This window comes from Mus musculus, chromosome 14, assembly GCF_000001635.26.
Source record: "Mus musculus strain C57BL/6J chromosome 14, GRCm38.p6 C57BL/6J".
In the NCBI taxonomy this organism is placed as follows: domain Eukaryota; kingdom Metazoa; phylum Chordata; class Mammalia; order Rodentia; family Muridae; genus Mus; species Mus musculus.
This window is the reverse complement of record NC_000080.6, coordinates 93,548,089-93,572,997: the sequence shown is the minus strand read 5'-3', so window position 1 is coordinate 93,572,997 and position 24,909 is coordinate 93,548,089. Positions and strand designations below refer to the sequence as shown.

The window sequence follows — 24,909 nt, the reverse complement described above, 5'->3', positions numbered from 1 at the left end:
AAAATATTCTAGTTATTGCCCAGTTTCTTCTTTCTTTTCTTTGCACACCCAGTGCACACAGAGGGACAGGCACTTCCTTTCTAGTAATTGGAAAGGGTGGCCTACACACACATAAACTGGAATGCATGTACACACATATATTATTGCTCACTGCACACATCTGACAATACGTAGACAGGCCCCATACGAAGTAGAATACAGGTTCAACAATAAGTCTTACAATAACATTGTAGAGAAGATCAAAACACATCAGAGCACACTCACAAGATACCTTGTAACTCCTACACAAGTTTTTCTGTAAATGTGTGGTATGGCAGGTTGCAGGGTGTTTACAGGTCCTATATAATGATTCAGATGCAAAAGGTCAAAAGGTATGGGTTGAAGGTTTGTGAGATAATATGTTTCACAGTGCCCTGGAGATCTTCAGATCTGGGCAGAATATTTGAGTCAAATAGCTTGGCAAAGAGATAAGAAACCATCACAAATTAGTGTTGATGATCTCATTTTCTGTTCTTATCAAGCCTCCTAGTAATCAAATGATAAGTGAAAGATAACAGATATTGTTTAAAGTGTCTAATGGAATCTTTGCCTTCACTGGTGAAGAGTCACAAAATCCATTCAGCTTTGTCACATCATAATCATTTGAAGATGACAAATAGCTTTTATAAAAAGCTTGTAGTTGTAATTGAGTGCTATTAGATGCTAAAAAAGATCAGTGCTTCAAGGGCATTGTGATTTATACAAAGTTTATGTATGTATGCTTGTGTCAGTGTATCTTAGAAGTGTATGCTATTATTTTTCTTGAACTATCTATTGTCATCATTTGGAAGTGGGTTACTGTTGCTATTTTAAGAGAAATATTTTAAACAAAAACCTTTTTGTATATAAAACAATAATTTTGAAATTTTTGCCATACAAACCCACCTTTCTGCTGTAAATATTATGATGAAATTAAGTATTAATCTCTTTTTCATTGAAATAAATATACTTACTTTACTTGTATTGTAAGACAAAAATACAATATTCTACAACAAAGATTCATTACTCTATAGTCTTCTGAAAAATAAATTGTAACAATGTTAATATTTACATTGGATGATTACAGATTCTAAAATTCAATTATATTTTTAAATCTCCTAAGTGACATTTAACCATACTTTTGAGTACACTTGAGAGATATGGGGAATTTACTACAGTGGTATAATGTAATATGCATCAACTCCTGAAGAATAAAAATTATTTACGTATTTACTTTTCTTTAGTTATTTAAAAATATTTTTATGGGTAATGGGATTGGTAGGTCAATGAATACCTTTATTTATTGGAGTGAATCATCATGTAAATTTCAGAGTTTATGTGATGCTTTGAAAATATCACTGTATATATGCATGTATATGCATATATATGCAAATACGTATACACATTTCACACTTGGATTAAATTATCATCGTACTCATGGTCATAGTGCCCTTCAGTCCTTCACTTGGGGACAATTCATCTCAGCAGACAAGAGAATGTTTAAGTCATCAAATGTTTGCAATTCTATGGCCATGAGCTTATAAGGTAAAGTGTCTTAGCAAGGGTTTTATTCCTGTGAAGAGCCATGAGCAGGTCAACTATTTTAAAGGACACTATTTAATGGGGGCTGGCTTACAGTTTCCGAGGTTCAGTTCATTATCATCATGGTAAGAAATGAGGGCTGCCTGAAGGCTGACATGGTGCTGGAGGAGAGACTGATGTCCACACTGGCAGAGAGCCTGGGCATATTTATGAGATCACGAAGCTTGCACACACAGGGACATACTTCCTCCAGCAAAGCCACACCAATTTTAACAAGGCCCTACCTCCTAATATTGCCACTCCCTATTGGTAAAGCATTCAAACACATGAGTTTATGAGGGGCGAAACTTCAAACTATCACAAACAGTAATAGTTTTACTTAAATAATACTAGTTTGGAGCTGGGAAACAGACAGACAGACAGACAGACAATAAAAGGAATTCCAAAGATACAGCAGTGACTACCAAAGGTAAATTCTATTCGCACTGACTATACTCACTGGCACTTATTTAATTCTATTAGGAAAAAAAAATTGCCACCTTGAAAATGAGCATATTTCTCATGTACCTTTGTTTTGTTCCTTAAAGTATATGAACTTTAATTTTAAAACTAGATCTGCAAAATCCTCCAGCTTGACAGAAATTCAGCCCTGTGCAAAACTAGAACTACAGAAGAGTTCCTGCCTTACAGCACTCTCCTTTCCCTAATTTGTGACTATTTAGTTTTATGCTTTTCAGAAGGTATTTCAAGTACCAGTCAAGCAGCAGATCCTTTCTGTAAGGAGGAAGTGGAGTTAAAATACAGCAGGCTTTGTGGCATGTTTTGTGTGTGAATAAAAGATGTAATTGGAGCTGAGTGTGGAGGCACAGGCACCAGCAAGCGCTAATGTCACATGCCAGAGCATTAAAGAACATCAATTTTACTTTAAAGCATTATAGGAAAAGTTATGCATTTTTTATTCAAGTTTAATTATTGCACAACTTAGATGAATACATTTAACATCAGAAGGGAAACTCTTAACTTAGAACAAATATTTTGAAATCACGTGTTCACAGTAGAGTGTAGTTGATTTTAGTGTTAAAGAACAAAATAAAGCGCCCCTCCTTGGCTCCTCTTGGCATATACCATTTCCGGCTTCTGTTCATGCATCAGGGTCACTTTCAGAAACTTTAGATTGTGAAAAGTAGCCTTGGGGAGGGGAGAACAACACAAGAGCCTTGAAAGACAATATTCAAATAACTGGCATATCCTTGAATTTTCAAATCACCGAAAAGCACTCTAGAATTGAACATATGAAATTATTATTTGATTTCTTTAGCTGCTGGTTAGCTTGAAGACTGTGGTTTTTGATGCCTGGCACACAGAAGACAGAAGAAGCTAATATTATTTCAAAATACTTATTTTGGGAATTTATAATACCATGATATATTCAAGTCGGGTTTCAAAGTCTTTACCACAGACAATTCAAAACACTTACAAATCTGTGAGAATATTTTCTTCAGAAGTATTTAATCTTAGACTTTTCAATTAATATTACATCTACTAGAGGGGTAGCAGATTTTTCCAGCATATTTATAGTTCATAAACTTCTAATTTATATAATATCCTTCTTCAATGTATAAATGAAATATTTCATAGAATATACTTAATATGTTATTTATGTATTGTATACATGTACAGCTATGATTTCACCTTTGCTCTCCCTACAGAAGACTATCTACTATAAGGAAACCCTGTCATTGCATACTTCTTTTCCTACTGATATCATATAAGCATTATGATGCCATTTCTTAGAACATTTATAAAATAGTACTATGTTCTAATACATTAAATTTAGCCTTACATATTTGAAACCATTTCAGTATTGTTTTGACACTTTTATCTATTAAAAAAATGAATGATTACTTTATTCTTGTGGATTAATTAACTATATTGAAAATTAAAAGGGCCACTGAAAATAAGTAAAGAACTTTAATTAGTTTTGTTACCCTGGATTTTTCTAGTCAGTCCAGACACATAGTAGACTTGCAGTGTTAAATCCTAAGTGACCACCTTTCATAGAAGCTCCTTCAGTAATGTTAGCAATTAGAAGCTATTAATTCTATCTATGCTCCCCGTGTTGAGGAAATTCCAGTTTTAGATGTGTTAAAAGTATAAAGACAATTCAATGATGAATACATGGACATCTCAATGTGTTTTTTTTAACAATAAATAAGATATGGGTAAAGTCATATGAAAACAATTATTTTAAATATAATACAGATCTTGATCTTGGTACTGAAAATGTATGCTCTTCCATTTTTCAGAATATGTTTAGGGAGAACTATCTATTTTTTTAAGTGCATAGGAAGTTCTGCATTGTTTACAGTCATTTATTTAAAATACATAATTAAGTAGCAATATGAAAACCAAATGACATTAACAAAGCTCTGTTAAAGCTATATACCATGTAATCTTTCTGTCATTCAAAGCCATTCACTTTGTTCTGCAAGGGGAGGTAATAATGCAAGGTTGGAGAGGAGGGAATGGATAAACTATAAAGTATAGAACATTAGTGTTTGAATATAAATATATTTTCTGAAGAAATTCTATTTCAATGGACATTCATAGAAATTGGGTTAAAAGAATAGTATAAAGCTATTTCATGGGGTCTGTGAAGCATTTAGAAAAATATGTCAAAACTTTCAAGAAATAGCTCTTATTTGTAGTCTTCAGGAAGGTGGTTTTGCACTCTTCTATGAGTAATGACCTGAAATTACATCTGGTTTTATCTCTGTTTACTGATGAAAAATGTAGGTAATTATTAAGGAAGGAATTTATAGCTGTATAAGGGAATGTGTGTGGATCTTATCTATTTAGCAAAGCTGTATTCACTCCCTCCCAACACTGAGTACTGAAAATCCCATGGCTTCAGCAATCTTTTTCATACTTATTGTGCTAGTTCATTGTGTAAGTATTGGGCACTTATTGTATTTCTGGAAGTAAAAATAATTTGGAGTATAGTGCTATTTCTTAATTCTTAATTGGATTACCAATAGTTTTTACAATAAAACCAAACTACCTGGTTTTCCTCTTGTACATTCATTTAGTATCATTCTGAGAACAGGATGAAGAATTCAGCCGAATACAAATTCCCTTATAGGCCTGAGTAATTGCTTGTCTGGTGCTACAGCTATTTGTGTGGTTCTGTGTATGTGCCCTATTCATCTATTTTGAACATATCAATATTCTTTTAAGAAAAGGATGGAAATGCAATAGGGAAGTCAACAGAACTTACATGCTCAAGAGTGGACAATGGCTGGATTTGCTTAAACTTTATAGTAACCACAATTTTTATGAGAAGAGGTTGCCTTGAAATGCCACGCAAGAAATAACACACTGAAAAAAAGCTATTTGGGACTGAGTTACTTGGTGCCAATGTGTTCTTTCAAGTTATTAGAATTACGTGGGAAATGTCAGACAGCTTTTGATAGTGACCATTACTTTTGCAGTAGCTATAAAAAGAGACTTTCTGGCCAATGAAAGAGCATGTTTCATCATGCTCTCCAATTTAAACCACTTCCCAAATTTTTTAAGACTTAAATTTCCCATTTCTATATTTTCTCGAGTTGTATTAAGATATTAATCCTCTATGTGTTGTCTTCCTTGTGTGCTCTTTTGAAACACTTCACTCCACCAATTACGTTATAATACTGTAAATTGAAGAAAATCTTTTACAAATGTTTTAAAAGCATCCTACTTGCAAAGACAAAGTGCAAAATCAGAAATATGCACCTTATGCATTGATTTCACTTGATTACAGGGAACTATATTTGAGAAAAGCCCATTAGCCTGTTTAATGGTGTGTGTGGTAAGACTACACAAAGTTAGCCTTTGAGTTGCTATTGTTTTCTCAAAAACAACACATGTGAAACTCAGCTTCTAATGTTGATGGGGAAATGCCTGAGCACTTTCATCAGCATAGTCTCTGCAAACCAGGGTTTAAAAAAATGACTTATAGGAACAAAGTAGAAACAGAGTACTTCAGAGGGCAGAAATAAAGAGCTGTCACTGAAGACACAGAAAGGGAGAGAAAAAATGTCTCTAATTTTTAAAAAAATAATATATAGAATAAAAATTGGAAAGAAATAGAGTGGAATCTTGGAGGGGATTTACTGAGAGGAAATGAAGACTGTGGATGTTGGGCTACTGAGAGATTAAAAGCCTTTTCAGTGTTTTTTATTTTGAGCAAAGTTGAGTCTGGTCCAACAAAACAACTGAGCTTCTGAATATTGTAGATATCACCAAAGGGGAAAAGGTAGCAACTCCTTCAAGTTGAATAGGACTCAATCTGTTTATATATTCAGGTAATAAATTAAAACTCTGTCCGTTTAGTTAACAGATGACTCATGAAACTATTTCCTGCCAGCAGTTACTGGAGGGCCCATTGAAGGAAAAAGCCTGTATTCACCTCTGTTTACTGTTCCTGGTTTGAGTATCCTCAAACTCAGAACCCTGAGGCCATAACTTTGTATTAATATGCGTGCTTGGTATAGGGTCTTAGTCTTAACAATAATGAGCTTGCTGTAAATTCATCTTGTGTGGACAAAGAGAAGGGAAGACAAACAAGTAATAGAAAATCAGAAGCTGAGCAAATTAGTCCATATCAATTATCGTGAAAGTTTTATGATGTTGATCATTTATTATATCATTAATTTTCTATAGATATATTAATATATTTAAAATATAATGATGCTGCAGGCACTTTCCTGATGATGACTTATCAAGAGGAGGAACTGGTCTCTTCTAGCCATTCAAGCTCTGCTTTGCTGCCCACATCTGGGGGTGATCACTCCTAACACAACTGTGGGATCCCGGGAGAAGAGACAAGGCAGGAACTGTCAGAAGTTTAGTAATCTCTGAAAGCAGTGAGCTGAACCTGGTGAGAATAGACTTTGGGAGGCCATTCTTCTTCTTCTTTTTTTTTTTTCCATTTTTTATTAGGTATTTAGCTCATTTACATTTCCAATGCTATACCAAAAGTCCCCCATACCCACCCCCCACTCCACTACCCACCCACTCCCCCTTTTTGGTCCTGGCGTTCCCCTGTACTGGGGCATATAAAGTTTGCAAGTCCAATGGGCCTCTCTTTGCAGTGATGGCCGACTAGGCCATCTTTTGACACATATGCAGCTAGAGACAAGAGCTCCGGGGTACTGGTTAGTTCATACTGTTGTTCCACCTATAGGGTTGCAGTTCCCTTTAGTTCCTTGGGTGCTTTCTCTAGTTCGGGAGGCCATTCTTCTTAATGGGGATGGGCATGCAAAGGCCATTTAAAATTTGGGCAATGATTAGGGGCTGTGTGGTGAGTGTACAACATTGGCCTGGGCCAAGATTCTGAGGATGCCTTATTAGCATACGGAGGAATTGCAGATTCTGCCGGACTTGACATTATAAGCCAAGAAGAAGTTTAACTGGGCAATGTGACCTCCTCCTAAAGGGCAAAATTTGGGGTATAGGGCTAGCAGCACTAGAACATGCGAGCACCAGGAAGTGAGAAGGAATCCTGCAGATTTCAGAACAGGATTTCTGGGGTTTGGACAACCCTTGAACCCATTCTTGCACTACGCCTGCTCATTCTGGTCTCACAGCCCCCTGGCCCTACATCTCCTTTAATTAAAACGAGGAAAATTACATTTAAAAGAATAGGTAAAGAACTTTAAGGAACAGCAATAGTAAGGTCATTGAGTGGCTTCAAAATTATTTAACCAAAAATGAGACGGTTAAGGAAATTTTCTTTCAAGTAAATGAAGCCCACTTTAAAAAAAAATCACTCACAATGGAATACTACTCAGCTATTAAAAAGAATGAATTTATGAAATTCCTAGGCAAATGGATGGACCTGGAGGGCATCATCCTGAGTGAGGTAACCCAATCACAAAAGAACTCACACAATATGTACTCACTGATAAGTGGATATTAGCTCAGAAACTTAGAATACCGAAGATATAAGATACAATTTACTAAACACATGAAACTCAAGAAGAACGAAGAACAAAGTGTGGACACTTTGCCCCTTCTTAGAATTGGGAACAAAACACCCATGGAAGGAGTTACAGAGACACAGTTTGGAGCTAAGACGAAAGGATGGACCATCTAGAGACTGCCATATCTGGGGATCCATCCCATAATCAGCCTCCAAACACTAACACCATTGCATACACTAGCAAGATTTTGCTGAAAGGACCCTGATATAGCTGTCTCTTGTGAGACTACGCCGGGGCCTAGCAAACACAGAACTGGATGCTCACAGTCAGCTATTTGATGGAACACAGGGCCCCCAATGGAGGAGCTAGAGAAAGTAACCAAGGAGCTAAAGGGATCTGCAACCCTATACGTGGAACAACAATATGAACTAACCAGTACCCCCAGAGCTCGTGTCTCTAGCTGCATATGTATCAGAAGATGGCCTAGTTGGCCATCAGTGGAAAGAGAGGCCCTTTGGTCGTGCAAACTTTATATGACTTAGTACAGGGGAACGCCAGGGCCAAGAAGTAGGAGTGGGTGGGTGGGGGAGCGTGTGGGGGACTTTTGGGATAGCATTGGAAATGTAAATGGAATAAATACCTAATTAAAAAAAAAGAAATTAAAAAAAATCACAGAGAAAATAAAGTCTAAGAGCAGAGTTGTGGAACCCAATCCCAAAGAATACATCTACAAAATACTACTAAGTTTGAAGCTCAAAGAACGTTTAGCAGTTTGGAAGATGGAGCAGAAACATATTTTAAGAATCAAAGGATCAAGGAGTTTTAGCTATAAAGGCATTTCTTATAGTAATTTCTGAGGCTCACCATGACTGCCCAAACATGAACTGACCATGAATCATACCAGTGAGCATGCCAACGTGGTTGGAAAGAGTCCACAAGGTCTCAATTCTACAGAGAAACTACCAACAACAAAGAAATCCTGAGAGTAGGAGCAATAGATTTACCAAGAGAACAACACACTCATCAGCCCTGAAAAAATATGTAGAAGTAACATTATACAGACTGAGCAATCTGTATTTATGAACATAGTGATGTGTTGTGTATGGTTTTGTGTGTGTGTGTGTGTGTGTGTGTGTGTGTGTGTGTGTGTGTGTGTCTGTAAGAACAGTTAGAAAATAAAAGAGGCTATGGACTTACAAGAGAGTAAGACAAGGTTTGGAAGGGAGGGAAAAGCTATAGATTTTAAGCACAACAATAAACAAATATTTTTTAAAATAACTACTGTAGTTTTGTTTAAAATGTGTTCCACTCCCTTCAAAAACATTGTGAACCTCCAAGCTAAATCAGAAAGGATGTACTGCACACATGGCATTACTTTTAAAAGCACATATCATGGTAGATGCCTTACCTTCACTACGATGAATAGGGCACTGGGAAAATATTCTGTGAAGAAGTACTAGGGTCCCATCCCTTCTTATGTTTTCCAATAGGAAACTATTAGGCTTAGAAGGTTTTAAAAGTGGGCAGTAAAAGAATGAAGAGATAGAGGTGGTGTCTTATGGGATATCAGGAAGAAATAATTCTCCCTTAAGTAGTTTACTGACGACTGAGAGTTGACCCCTGAATTACTAATGTTAACTATTTCTGGTAGTTGGGATAGAGAAGTTTAGTGAAATTGAGGTGATAAGTCTGGTGATTGATAGCCTGCACTTAAATATGAGGATTAAACTTTCTTTAAAAGTTTTTCTTGTTATGTATAGAGAAAGAGGAGTTGGTGTCATCAAACATAAATACTTTTTAATGTTGATGTTAGGGTATATGTGTACATGAACATAATCTTTTTTTTTTACTAACTTCTAGAAATTTTACATCAAAAACTTTCCAGGATACGTTACAGTTTTCTCTGACAGCAATCTTTGGCTTGTTACAATGGGGAGGCATGGCATACTCACTGAGGTTTTAACAAATAAACCTGTTATTTGAGGAAACTATGGCACAAAACCTAAAGCCCGTTCCTCTCGAGTGCTTGTATGGGAATTCTAACAGTGCCATTGATTTCCATCAAAGAATCTTGATTTTGTAAGAAGGTAGGAGGAGAAACACAACAATAGAGAGAACATACCTGCTACACTAGAATGAAGTGTAAAAGTAACACACTCCCTTTTAGCAAACCACCTAACCCGTTTTTATTTATGGCTATGTGACTTTTCATAAACCTTTTGTTGCTTTTCAACTATTGATTTTTTTCTCTTGATATCATGACTATGAAGTGCTTTCTTAAGATTTGTACCCAAAGTGAAAGAGGTTAAGTACCTGCTTGTGTAGCTTGTTTGAGTAGGCTTTTCTATGGGTAGTGAATAGCCATGTTCTCAGGAAGGACAATGGGTGTTTGGAGAAAGACAGTTTAATCCTCATATTTAAGTGCAGGCTATCAATCACAAGTATTGAAAAATATTGAAGGCTTTAAGGTATAAAACAAATGTAGTTACAGTGATTTACATTGAATAAAATTGTTATTGAGTCTACAACATCTCAAAATTTATTTCCATATGTATTTTATGAGAATAAATTGGATTTAAAATATGATTTTGAGCCATAGCTTTTTACAGTAACTCATATTGAATTTGATAAATAGAATATTTCAGTAGAATAAAACTAGAAAGATTTAAAATATGTTTATGTTTAAAGATGCAACTTTTGAGGGAGAAATATGCAAGACCATATTGATTAAATTATTTCCATCCCCCAATTTTTTTCTGTTTAGCTATTTGCCATATTTTATTTCAAAATATTATTTATCATATTAATACTTTTCTTCATTGACTTGATCCCTGCATTTAATTTTCAAAGGAATTTTCTACTCTGAAAATTACAAATTAAAAATAATGAGGAAGTAACTATGGTTGAAAATTTCTTCTGATGCTTTGACTCTTTCACAAAAGGTGGCTATTCCATAATGAGATACCAAACAAGCTTATGGGCACAAATGTAATGAAATGAGAGAATTTATTGAAGTATAATCAGTCAGTTGCAACTGAACTCATGTTATTTGCAGTTTGTATATTTTTATGGTGTATAGTTGGGTACAGAAGTTCATCACCAATAGGTCATTCAGTATTTAGTAAAAATCCTATCCTGGGCAATTGTTCTCTTTATTCTGAGCTCAGTAACTTGTCATTATTGATTCCACTACTGAATTCAGTGTACTTCAGTTCATCTTCAAATTAATCTCCACATTCTTTATTTGTAAATTTCTATAACTTCTCATGAGTTGACAAAGTATATCTCTTCAAATTTTTCTGTAGTTTCTTATACCTTGAATGCAAACTAATGTAGCCATTCTCATGTGCACATCTCTCAAGGATCTGCCTATAGAGGCAACGCAAAGGTTTGGTTTTGGTCTTGGGCTGGTTAGCATTACATCAATTGATACACACTAGAGTCATGTGAAAAGAGAGACCCTCAACTGAGAAATCTCCTCCAGACATTTTGGAGCAAGTCATTGGAATATGTTTACATGTCTCTATGTCTTGAGGTAGCATGCACATAGAAAAATGACTTTCTACTAAATAAATGAACAAATGAGCAGAGCAATATGGGTGAATGTCATAAGTCAGGCTCATCTCCTAATCTCTGTCTGCAGTGTGAGTTCCGAATTAACTGGTATAAACCAGAACTAGGTCATTGGCTCTTTGTCAAATTTCTCAAGAATTACCTAAGTTAAGAACAACTGGTGAGTCACAGAGATTTATGAAATGTTTCTTTGAGAGAAAAACTGCATTATACATGAGATGTTTAAAGTAGATTAATCAACATGAAAATATGCATGAAGGCTAGGTATAGAAACTGATTAAAATGACTAGGATGATTACAGTTTATCAAAACATGTTTAAAGATATATTTTATTTTTATTGTTTTACAAAACAAAAGCTTCTGTAAAGAAAGATCTTCACAGTTAAGGTTGAAGATGTTCAGGCCATTTTAGAAGCATTCAGTGAACTGAATTGGACAGGATCGCATTTTAGGTTTTATACATAAAATTTAGTTAGCTAGGTTCTCAACAGAAGTTGAAAGTATCAGTCAGTATTTGTTTCAATTACCCATGTAGAACTAGAACTCTCATAGAGGTGAGGTGTGAAAAAAGCTGATATACACATTTATATACATATATATCATGAAATAAATTTTTCTATACTGAAAGCTTATTATATGATTAATTGTGTTTAAAAATCTTTCTTAATATAATACAGATATTTCTATTTCCAACAAAGTGAAATTAGATAATTGTTATCTGCAAAATTCATTACAAAAATATTTTTAAAGATCATAACATTTTCAATCTGCAATTGAATGGTGACTCTTCCCAGTGGTGCCTGATGTGTTTTATTAAATTAACAATTATAGAAATTTTAATGTTAGACTTCACATATGGCCAAATAGCCATATTCACAGGTGGCCTTGCCCTAACTAAGAAGAAACTTTAAAAGACGAACAAAGAAAAGAACTCCTAGGAAATGAATGATGTCTTCTTTTTACATGAACAGCTCCTGTGAAGAATGTGGAAAGCAGTCATCTTAAACATTGTTATAGTGAAAAGCTTACATATAATTTCGTATCTGAAGTTCTATAAATTAATCCATTTCTATCAATATTACAGGTTAATGTTTAAATAACATGTTCTTTGGTAGAAGTGAACTAATACCTTTAAATCACTAAATACTAATATTATGCCCACACTACTGCTTTCCCATCTATCTATGCATGCTATCTGAGTCTGGAGCCTGCTTAGTTGAAAGTACATTCCATCCATAGACTCACAGAAAACAGGTTTGTCTCTCAATGGACCCTCGACATGTAGAGTAGTTTGTCACAATTATCTGGTAATCTCTTTCAGTGTAACTCATACAGCAAAAATGACAATATTCCTGTCACACATCAGAAATGTCCCGGCTCTACCAGTTTCCACATTCGAGAGAATGAAGAAAGTCATTCTGAGGTACGATTGCGTCTCTAGAGTCACTGTTGGTACAGGGCATTGCTATTTTTTTTTCTAGATTTTAAATATACTATGCTGACTATTATAGATAATTTTGGGTTTCTGATTTCTTTTTATGATGGGATTTTTCTACTACTGCTTTAATATAGCTGAAAGTAAATAAGATTAGAGAAATAGGATCATGGATCCTATCCCCCATTTCAAATAGTATAACTCTGAATTTACCACGCTTCTATCATTGAACATAAACTTCATTTTTATCAATTTTTGGAAAAATAGCCAATGACTTTTTTTTGGAGTTTTTGAAAAATATGCTATTTCTTAATCATTATTTCTTATTTGAACACAAGAACATGCATATTAACTCATCAAAAGATTTACATTTTTCAAACAACGGTAACAAAGATAGTCTTACTCAAGATATGCTAGTTAAACTGTGAGAAATTTCAATAATTGCTTTTTTATAAAACTGTATTTACCCAAATTTGACTACTTATATGATTGAAATTTATATTTTTTAAAAAATCGTGGTTTTTAAAATGTTATTTCCCCAACATAAGAAACTCCATTTACTTATGTTTATGTAATATTAGGAGATCTAACACAATATACCTTATGAGACCGTGGCCATGATCAGAAAAGTTTTCTTCTTATTTCTGCTTTTGTTTTGTTTCTGTGTGTGTGTGTGTGAGAGTGTGTGTGTGTGTGTGTGTGTGTGTGTGTGTGTGTGTAATTAAAAAAGAAAGCTAATACTTGTGAGGTACTTATGTTGTACTAGTTAAAATTTATCTTGAAATTTTTTACATTTCCCTTATTTCCTGCAGCCATAGAGATAATGGGTAACATATTTATAAATTTGAGTCTTTGTGGTTTAATTTGTCAAGAATGATATTTTTAATCAATTCCTTAAATTATGCAAAGATGTATAGAGTTGTTGCCAGACTCTTTTGCAACAGTTTGATCATTACACTGTAAAGAAATACATCATTCTGTAAGCTTCAGTAACATCATGTGCTGATAACAAAGATGTATCGCCTAAAGTGTTTAGGAAAAAATAATTAATTGAGGTCATAAAGTGTTAAAGTAATATTTAGGTTTATTAGCCTCCAATTCTCTTTAACACATTTTGAATTTAATTTTTTGTGGAAGTCTAAATATTTAGGATCTTCTACCTCAACAAAAATATAGTAGTGTGTTTGTGTATAGGGTGTGTATGTGTATGTGTGTGTATGTGTGTGTGTGTGTGTGTGTGTGTGTGTGTGTGTGTGTATTTGAGTTTCTCTAATTCGCTTGAAACCTTCAAGAACAACCATGTCTGATGATTGCTTTTGTTTTCGCGAACACTATATATGTTTTTAATAACCAGTATTATCTGATCCCTCCCTAATTATTACTAAAAATAACACAATATAGATTATATAGGGGAAATTTAAATCATAAAAATATGAATATATAAAATAAGTAAAAAGCTGTCATTTTTAAATTAATCGTTCTATTCGTTTACATCTCAAATGATACCCCACTTCCCAGTTACTCCTCCACCAACTCCTCCATCCCATATTCGACCTCCCCTCTCCCCTTTGCCTGTAAGAAGGTGCTTCCCCACCCACCCATACTCTCCCACTCTACCTCTTCAGCATCCCCCTATGCTGGGGCATCAAACCTCCACAGGACCAAGGGTTTCCCCTCCCATTGCTGTCAGGCAAGGCCATCCTCTGCTGCATATGTAACTGGAGCCATGCATCCCTCCAAGTATCCTCCTTGGTTTGTGGTCTAGTCTCTGGGAGAACTGGGCAGTCCAGGCAGCCTATATTGTTCTTCTAATGGGGTTACAATCCCCCTCTGCTCCTTCAGCCCTTCTGCCCCCTCCCCCATCAGTTTCTCTGAGCTGGCATTTTAAGAAAAGTATAAACGTAAAGAAAATCCACATCTTTCAAATATCTGATAATTGAATTTATTAAAATATTTAACTGTCATATTTTAAATAATAAGCGAATAAATCTTATTTAAGTTCTTGATGGTTATAGGATAGAGAAATTGTTTCCTGAACAATTTCTTATCTTTTTAAAGACATTGTGAGGTAAAGATAACTGTACTCCTAGATGTGTTATAGCACACAGTAGATAAAAGTTTTATTGGTTTCTAGGTAAATAAGAAAAAAAATTATATACTCTTATGATATTGATTTGTATCAATAATTCAATTACTGGAAAATTAATTTTAATTTGCTATATTAGAAGACATAGACATAAATAATTTTCAGGAAAGCTTTTGCTCACACACTTTCATTTGACCATTATTGCTCAAAGCTAATTATGATGTGAACAATTTTGAAAAGAGTCATTTCAAGATATTTTCAATTGATTCTCTGATACTAAATATGAATAAAATCAACAATGTATGTATGTTTTTGTAATTTATGTTCTGCATCACAGGCTGTCTGTTGAACATTAGAGGTATATTGTTATTGTTTCTATATGTCTATCATAAGTTTAGATTTATTTTGTAACACAAATTGGACATCATTGTCCTAAAAAATAGAAGACATAGATTTGTGTGGGTATAAAGTTATGAGTATTTGGTAGTAGTTAAAGGGAAAAGTATGACATGATTAAAATGCACTGCACATCATTATCAAAGAACTAATAATGATGTGTAAAATTTAGTACATCTAATTCCTCAAATGCATATTTTATTAAAAACAAAATTTAAGGTCTGATATTTCTTATGAAAATTGAACAATCAATATGTTATATTGAATGTTCTAGAAAGATATCTGGGTGAATCATATTCAGTTTAAATATTCATTGCATACAGATCAATTAATAAAGTGGTTTATTATAATAATCAGTTCCTAAAGAGTAATTAATGAATTGCTTATAAATTTTAAGATCTAAAAAGTAAAAATGATTATAACCTACAACTTAATTCTCTAGACTATGCTATTTTAATTCTCTAGAATATGCTATTTATTTATAATATATGTAAAATCTTATAAGTATACTTTTAAATAATAAATTTTCAGAATTAATGTTTTCTTTACTTATATTAATAAATTTAATAGAATGATATGTAAATTATAGGATTAACTTGTTCATGTAACATTCTGATAATTAAAGGTAATTAATCATTAAGACATTAAAGTTATATTATGACAATTGATACAAAGTAAAACCAAGACTGGTGTGACCAGTTAGGTTTTAACCATAATGAAGTATCATTTTTAACCAATCATCTCTTACCTAGAGATAATTATTGCTTACTCATAAAGAAATGCTAATATCGGGTGTTGAGATATTTTAGTCCCTGACACTACTCTAAGTATTTTGTATTCATTACATTAATTCTTCTAATCTATCACTGAATATAAAACATGTTATAATTGCATGTGTTGCTGGCTTAAAACTGCAGTCATTTAAACTCTGATAAATGCTTATTTACAATTTTGAATATTCATCATTAACTCGGGGTTTTTTTTGGTATTGTTGAAATATTGATTTTTAATTCTAACTACAATTCTATTCACTTTGTGGAAGGGAAAAGTGAGACTATGATGTGAGGTGATTTGTTTATAGGCACACATTGCCTCATTGAGTAAGATAAAAAACCATGTTCATATTCAGAAACTATACAGTTAGCTGATGGAAAATGCTTGAATACCAACAATCAAAACAAAATCATCATAGACTATTTCACTGTCCATAGGCCAATATTAAAATTTAACACAACTAACTGATTTCATAGTCATAACCCAGGGAAAGAAGAGATGGGTTAGCCTAACCTAAGTCATAGAACTAGAAAATAGTAGCATAAAATTTGCTTATGTCCTAGGATTTCTGATCTTGGAATAACATAACGATTCCACCTTAAAAGTGCATAAAAGTGATTTTCCAAGAAAATGTCAAAAAAAAAATCATACTTGAAATTCTTTCTTAAATTAGAGTTCAAATGAGGTGCAGAAGTGAAACTGTCATGTTAAAGTTTTTTGTTTTTACCTCTTCCTACCATACCCTCTGTCACAGCATTGACATAGCACCACAGTGGTTAAAATAGAAACACAGAAATGGAAAAGCATGCATTATTTTATACCATTTATGCCTATCACATTACTAAACATCTTTGATCTATAAATTTAGCTGCCACTTCCCTTCTCTGATACCTCATTTCCCAGAGCCATGAAACTGCACAGGATACAGAAAGATAGAGATTTCAGGTTTTATATTCCTCAACTGGCAGGGAAATGTTATAGGAATCTCTCTCTCTCTCTCTCTCTCTCTCTCTCATATTCACACACACACACACACACACACACACACACACGCACACGCACACGCACACGCACACGCACACACACACACACACACACACACACACACACACACACAAGGAGGTGGGAATTCCCTAACAGTATGAGTAACTCTTCAATATTACTATTTCTTACAAAATGGTCTATAGTTCAATACATGAAATTTTCAGCTAAGATTTTCTTTGTAGGGATAAAATCTAAACATCGATGTTAGATGGAAATTTTAGCTTTAAAAGTTTGTAAGACTGGTGTAAGGACTTATGAATTGGTGTGAATTTTAGCTGCCAGACCTTAGAAATGTGGCAGTTATTTCAAGTGTGAAATTCGTAGGTGCAGATGGTTGGTTAAGACATCCTAGGATGGGCAACTGCAGCAAATTACCACAGCAAATAGACAAAACATTTTGATAGGGGAAATTTTTGACCTTTTATTTAAATTCATAACACAGATTTTTGTTGGATTTATAAATAAATGGGAATTATCACTTTTGAGGAGTTATCAGATTTGTAAAATATTGTGATAGAAACATTTAATAGAGTAAAATAGTATGATGTTATATAGTGAGTAAGAGGAACATTAGGAAGAAAATATAACTATATTAAACTACTACTTATAATAAGTGTCATATACTTTTAAATAAAGACTTTGTATAAATAACGTAATGTACAAAGTATATATTTTTTTTTCCTCATTTAAAACACTTTACGGGTACAGCTTGTACCTAGCTCACACGCAAATGACACAGAGATGCTTGCGGAATTCGGTAACAGAGCACGTGCAATCAAGGAAAGCATTCATCGCTTGTGCTTTCTAATGTTACCAAAGAAAGTGAAAGGTAGACTGCAAAACCCTCGTCACATATATTCTCTGGTTTTGTTTGGATTTTCTGATACTTTTACAAAAAGGCACATATACAAATAGGGCTCAGCATGTCTATCTTTGTTTTCTCTTTTGGTATGTAAATATATTTAGTAACTCTAAATTTCCTTTTTGTATTTCATAACCATGGAGATGTTGAAATTTTTTCTTTAGGGGATGCAGAACAGATTATCTATTATATTCATTTTGTACTTTTCTATAATCATGCTCTTAACAAATGATGATTCATAAATTTTTCCTTTTTGTTCTTTTGCTCCTTCCTTCCCTTTTCGCTTCTGATCGATATAGGAGGAATACTAGACATAGGAAGTTATAGTTATTCCACAATAAAGAATAGTCATAGTTTGCTATATATGAGATATTAGAGCACAGGAAGCTAGAGAGCTGTCTATTATTATGTAAACAGCGTTGAAAGGTTAGATGCTCAAGATGCAAAATACAACCAAACCAGAAATTTTACCACAGTCGTTAAAGCATGCATTGTTTTTTTCTTACTTCTTTTTGAGACTATCCACTGATTTTATCTTAGATGTCTTTTGTGACTTATATTTCAAAACTTCAATCTGGTTCAAAATACACAACCACACTATATGACCTCACATTTGTAGTTAATATGATATAAATGTATGTGAAATCTAACTGTATATTATTTATATAAGCACAAAACCTTTAATTATAAAGAATGATGACCTTATTTGCTTTCAATGTGAATTTAGGATAATTGGCTTAACAATGTCTAAACATGTAACTGGAAATTTAAGTATTCAAGTGCATGCATATATTTCTGTAAACAGATTTGGCTCATTGAAGGAACTGAATAATTTTGTATCTACTATGCATCTGTTATATAGTTATATCTTTGTCTATTGGGATACTTGGTATATATGATAATTAATAGTGCCTTCTAAAAGAGAATATACAACAGTATTTTTGCAGTGCTAAATAAGAGTTCTCAAAAATATTTTATGGCTAAGAATTTATTCAGTAGAATATCATGAGATTTTTTTTTTCAGGTAACTCACTTATGTTCTGCACACACATGTAAATGAATGGGCATTTCTGTTTCCCATGAGTTGAGTATTTTTCCAATTATTCAAGTCTGTATAGATTGGCCATCACCTTCTCTTACTTCTTATTCCACACATTGTGCCATTTCTAGCTTCACCACAGAGTGAGTGGGCTTGGTAGTATTTTTAGGAAGAGCCATATTTGACAGATATCCTGATGGTGTCAGCAGTGGTCACAGCCTTGATGGACAGCATCAAACCTTGAGGTGGCCTAGTTCCTGCTAATTAGTTGTTTGAAGTCACTCTGTGTGCCACAGGCAGAGACTTATCAGCCAAAGACATCTTTACCAGTCAAAATGACAGCTGTGATACAGCTGCTCGTGGGGAGATTGGCGTACACAAAGAGCCTTTCAAGCAGGTGACAGCCACAGTGCCTTTTTTTTCTGATGCATCCGAAGATGTAACAAAACAACCAAAACAGAAATTTCCAAAAAATAAATAAGATCTAAGCCCATATTTTTTTGAGTGAACATAGAAACCATACCATCAAAATGAATATAAATATTACCACACTGGGAGAATGAAATGTAGATCTTGCTGCTTCATGAATACTTATAAATTGAATGAAGTTGCATGCTGTTGTGATTAATGCAGACCAAGCATATGGTTTTAGAATTAACTCTGATGTGCAGAGTTCTCAGAGAATTCAATGCATGTTCATTTACAGTGACTGGAAATCTTCCCAGAAACAGTTATATTTGAACACCTGGAGAGTACACAGTCGAAAACAATGTATTGTGTAATATATCAGAGAGGAGAAGAAATCAACAACATATATATTAAGAGAGTATAGAAATGAGAAAAGGTCAGTGGTAATGTATATTTAAAGAAATGTATTGCATTGACTTAGTAATCATGACATTTGTTTTCATTAATGTGAAGTGTAGGATTCTCTCTTTGACCAGAATTTAATTACATATTCCTAAACAAATTATACAAGCTTATTTTCATATATTTTCTATGTTCTAGCAGTTTTGTAACCTGAACATTTTGAAATATCCACCAAGTGTTTCAATGATATAATTAATAGTTTATAAAAAAATATTACAATATTTGTATATTACCATATACACTCATGAAACCATAGTTGTGAAAGATAATTTAAACTTTAACAATTAAAATAGTGTTCATATTCTTATAAAATTAACTGTACTATTCTGTAGTTACATGTAGTGACTGTTTAAGTTGGCCTAACAACTTAAGTTTTAATGTCATTAAGACCCTAGGTAAAACGAAAGACCCATTAGAGTCCATTCATATGTTTTCCTCAGATCTAAAAGTATGATTCAATATACACTGTATAGAGGCTATGTTTGTTTTTTTTACATATATGGGAGTGTAAAAATTGAAGTAGAAAAAGATTAGAAACTGGGGTTTTAGAGAGTAGGATGAGGAATGCTGATAGGGGAAAAGAATATTAGCAAAATAGGAAAGTAAGACCAAAGTGCCTTATATACACTCAGTGAAATATCATAATAAAGTCCAGTGTCTCATGTAACTAAGAGAAAAAAGTCTAGCTATAAGTAGAAGACAATCATACTCTTTTATGTGTGAAATACATACTTGTGGCAATGAAATAAATAATCGTGTGCTGAAGAAGTGCTAAGGAATATAGCTTTTACAGTAGCTCTGAATTCCATTCCCACACCTGGCAGCTTACCAATGCCTGTAATTCAAGCTTATGATGACTGAACTCCCTTCTTACCTCACAAGGCGTCTGTACTCACAGACAGATATACTCATAGATAATCAGACAACATACATTAAAAAAATCCTTTAAAAGTATATAATGCAGATGTCATGAACAACAAATTCAATTTGGAATTCATTTTATTCTGTATATTAAACTATGTGACCATTTGATTAGAAGACGCCTAAAAAATACTTGGTACTATGGAAGACAGATTGCTTTTTTGTATTAATCCACAAAGATAGCTACATGTAGCAAATGCTTGAGTTTGTTTCTGAAAAGTCCCATATCCATGAGAAATAGTGTTAGTGACATGAGAGAAAAGCTGAAAATGCAGTTTTAGTGCAAACAGCAATATGAACCTAAAGAACAGATTAATGTTTTTGTTGTAATTATTTAATATAAAATTCTAAAATAGAATAGAATAAACTATGTCTTAAAAACACAATTAATTAGAATGGGATTAAAATGGGAAGACAGAAAGTGGAAATAAAATATAATGAACTATATTGCATGCAGTGAAGCTGAGTCATTTTACTCAATTTTTATCTTAGGGATATTTGTTTTGATGTTCAGGTGTATCCTCTGGATTTCTCAGTATGGTATTATGGGTCAATTTCTGATGTTTGAGAGCCACTAGGAAAAACAAATAACTCATACTTACATTTATCATGTATCAGACACTCTTCAAAAACACTTTGATTATACTAACTGAACTAACAGCACCATGGGATGAAATCTCCTATGGCTCCTGTTTACAACCAAAAAAGATAGAAATCATCACTCAGCAAATAAATTGTTGAAAAGATTTTAGGCAAAAATGGCTGTTTGCTGAGCCTATAATCTAAGGATTTTGTCAAAGAGAACAGAGAGTCCAGGGTAAATGCTGGCTGCTTGACTTTCAGTATGATACACTATTATTCTGCTTCATCAGTGTCTCTCTCTTTTTAGGCTAAATTCCAGTCTTGGGTCAGAATTTTCTGACTTACATTTTATGGATCATTTGTCTAGTCTGAATGAGGTCACACATTTCTTCTCACAGGAGTTAGATTTTTAAATTTGCGGTTCAATATTAGGGCAGCCTTCCAAGACACTCTACGGCACTGGGTTCGATCCCCAGTACTGGTCTGTAAAAACAAAACAAAACAAAACAAAATAAACAAACAAAACTCCTCTCAATATTTTCTGTTAATAATTTAGAAATGCATATGAACACAAAGTACATTTAACAAATATGTACTAAATTTATCCATGTACATCAGTTGAAATCAATTTCACGTAAAATTATTCGACTTCAAGAATATTTAAAGAATATTTAAAGAGGACCAATTACGTGTAGTTTATTGTGCCAATCTCTACCCTAAATCATGAAAGATACCACTTAACAGGATTTTCTAGTATTGTAATCAATATTCTTGAAATGTTATTAGAATCATTCGTTAAGAAGATCCTTATTGGGCTGGAGAGATGGCTCAGTGGGTAAGAATACTGATTGCTCTTCTAGAAGACCTGAGTTCAATTCTCAGCCACCTAATAATGGCTCACAAGCATCTGTAATGGTTGTGCATAAATAAATTAACATTTTAAAAAAGAACCTTATCATAAAATATGAAAAGTTTAGATATAATGACAGAGTGTGTGTGCACATGTGAAAAGCCTATCACTTATAAAAACAGACTGTAGTTCAAAAGCCTATGATGGTACCATGCGTTGTGCCATGTATCAAATATTAAATAACATTCACATTTCTTAATTTTTATTTTTTTCAAATAGTAGTATTCCTGCAGAAATCCAAAACCTATTAAGAAGCCTGTCTGCACATATTTCTAATCCCAGGAAAAGCAAAAAAAATTCTAAGTCAGGAAAACTTAGCTAATTAATAACATACTTTCTCAAAAATCACACAAGAAAGAAAACTCAAAGAACTTCCTGACACAAAAGTCTTATATCTTTTGGCAACTCTTTGTTATTTTTGCCTTTATTTACTCTGTTTAAAGAATTATAGGTTCCCACACACATGAAAACTTAAATATATCATTGGCCAAAATTTTTAAAGATTGAAAGGGGAGTAGTTTTTCTAGTATTCCCCAAATTATACTAAATTAAATTTTAATCAAAGTAACATAATGAAATAATTATTCAAATCATTTCATATTACAAAATTCTATAGGCACGGTGACAAATTTGAGTGGAAAGACATTTTAGCATTTTCTGTCAGAGATTGTTAAAAAGCTAAAATTCTGCAATCAATGGGTATGTAATTAATTTGGAACTGGAATTATATAAATGTCAAATTGTATACATTATGGTATAATGGTGAAACTCAATCATTTGTGTGTGTGTTGTGGGAAAGAAGATCTAGATAGGCTGTGATTTTAGGAAATACATGCATAGGCTTGTAGGATTATATGAGATTAATAGTATCACTATAATTTCATTAAGTGTATCAATATATCAGATATTTAAAATGTAAAGCTGGAATCTTAACATTGAAAACGGTTTTAGGAAATGCCACAAAAGCAGTAAAATGTCATTACCTCTGTTCCATAAGTTACTGGATCGATGTGTTTTGCTCTTATGTTTTCATGTCATCTTTCTCCTGCTTGTTTTCCCCTAAAACCTACCCCAATTTGGCCTATTTCAAACGTTCAACTTGTAATAGTAACTTTTGTTTGTCTGATGTAATTGTCAATTCTGAGGCTTACCCTTTCAGGTTCTAGCTGAACTCTGGCTGGCTGGTTCAACTCAGCTTTTCTGGCTCAAACTCTTCCCCAAACTGATTGATTTAATCTGACGTCTCTCAGATCCTCACTGAATGAGAATCTCTTGCTCTTCTTGGCCTCAAACAATCTCTGGAAAACTGTACTAATCTTCTGGTTCCTTCCTTTTCTCTGCCTTCAACTGCCTCTTATGGCATGAAGTGAATGGATGTTGAACTCAATCTCACTCACTAATTCTTCCTGAAACACAACTGAATCAACACTTTCTTTCTGTATTGTTCATATATATATATATATATATATATATATATATATATATATATATCATATTTTCCTCAATTACATTTCCAATGCTATCCCAAAAGTCCCTCATACCCTCCCTCCCCCACTTCCCTACCCACCCATTCCCATTTTTTTTTTTTTTTTGGCCCTGGCGCCCTGTACTGGGGCATATAAAGTTTGCGTGTCCAAATGGGCCTCTCTTTCCAGTGATGGCCGACTAGGCCATCTTCAGATACATATGCAGCTAGAGTCAAGAGCTCCGGGGTACTGGTTAGTTCATAATGTTGTTCCACCTATAGGGTTGCAGATCTCTTTAGCTCCTTGGATACTTTCTCTAGCTCCTCCATTGGGGGCCCTGTGATCCATCCAATAGCTGACTGTGAGCATCCACTTCTGTGTTTGCTAGGCCCCGGCATAGTCTCACAAGAGACAGCTATATCTGGGTCCTTTCAGCAAATTCTTGCTAGTGTATGCAATGGTGTCAGTGTTTGGAAGCTGATTATGGGGTGGATCCCTGGATATGGCAGTCTCTAGATGGTCCATCCTTTAAGTAACCTTTCTTTCCTATTCTCCTGAGAGTTGGGGCATATCCTATCTCTGATTTATTCTGTCAAATCTCTCTCCATATTCATTTGTTTGCTTCTCAATTATGCATCGCTTTCAAACATGGCTGCTTCCTTCTACAAACTAACCTTATCTACATTGTTTAGGATTAAAGGCATATACTGAATGCTCATCTATATTCTGGCCAGAACAGCAATCTAGTTAGATTAAACTTCCTCTACATCAATGGAAAATTTATTTTCAAACTGAAAAAAAAACTGGAAGATGTCTAATGATTGCCATATGATTCTTTGAAATTACTGTGAAATTCTTACTACACTATTAATCAGTAAAATAAATAAAGCAGCAAAGAGAAAATTAGTACACATAGCCAACAAATAAAATATGCTACCTATCTCTTTATTAAACATATAAACAGTTTTATTTAATTGTAGGACGCTTGATAGAAGTGATTTAGACTTTTCAAACTTCATTTCTTAATATTAATGTTCCTTTGGTAAATAATTCTTTAGGTTGGTTTTTTGTTTGTTTGTTTTGTTTTGTTTTGTTTTGTTTTTGAAATCTATACTGTTTTCAAAAGTCCTTTCTGGCTGTGTCATCTCAACTCTGACTAATGTATATTTATAACACAGCATCCATGGAACATAAATGGCTACCATAAAAGTTCAGCAAATCTCATATTTCTGGATAATTCTGAGCATTTTATAAATATGAGTTTTCCCCCTTAAATATCATAGGGGTTATAGCACTGCTTTCAAAATTGTGACTTTTTTGTGTATCCATTTACAGACCCCATTATATAAGAAATCTTCTAGTTAAGGCCTTGAAAAGTTTCATCTCACTGGGGTAGAAAACAGCAAACTCTGTTTTATTTGCAAG

The 24,909-nt window shown here is 33.7% G+C and overlaps 1 protein-coding gene across 6 annotated transcripts in view; it reads left to right on the top strand.

Annotated features, from left to right (window-relative positions):
- Positions 1–24,909, top strand: part of Pcdh9 (protocadherin 9) — an 879,135-nt gene that overhangs the window by 319,837 nt on the left and 534,389 nt on the right. For 2 of the 6 annotated variants that reach the window (NM_001346722.1, NM_001081377.3), the window contains exon 3: positions 12,421–12,522. The exons of the other annotated variants lie outside the window; for them this stretch is intronic. In NM_001346722.1, the coding sequence (NP_001333651.1) occupies positions 12,421–12,522 (102 nt within the window). The remainder of the gene's footprint in view (positions 1–12,420; positions 12,523–24,909) is intronic. 6 annotated transcript variants of the gene reach the window in all.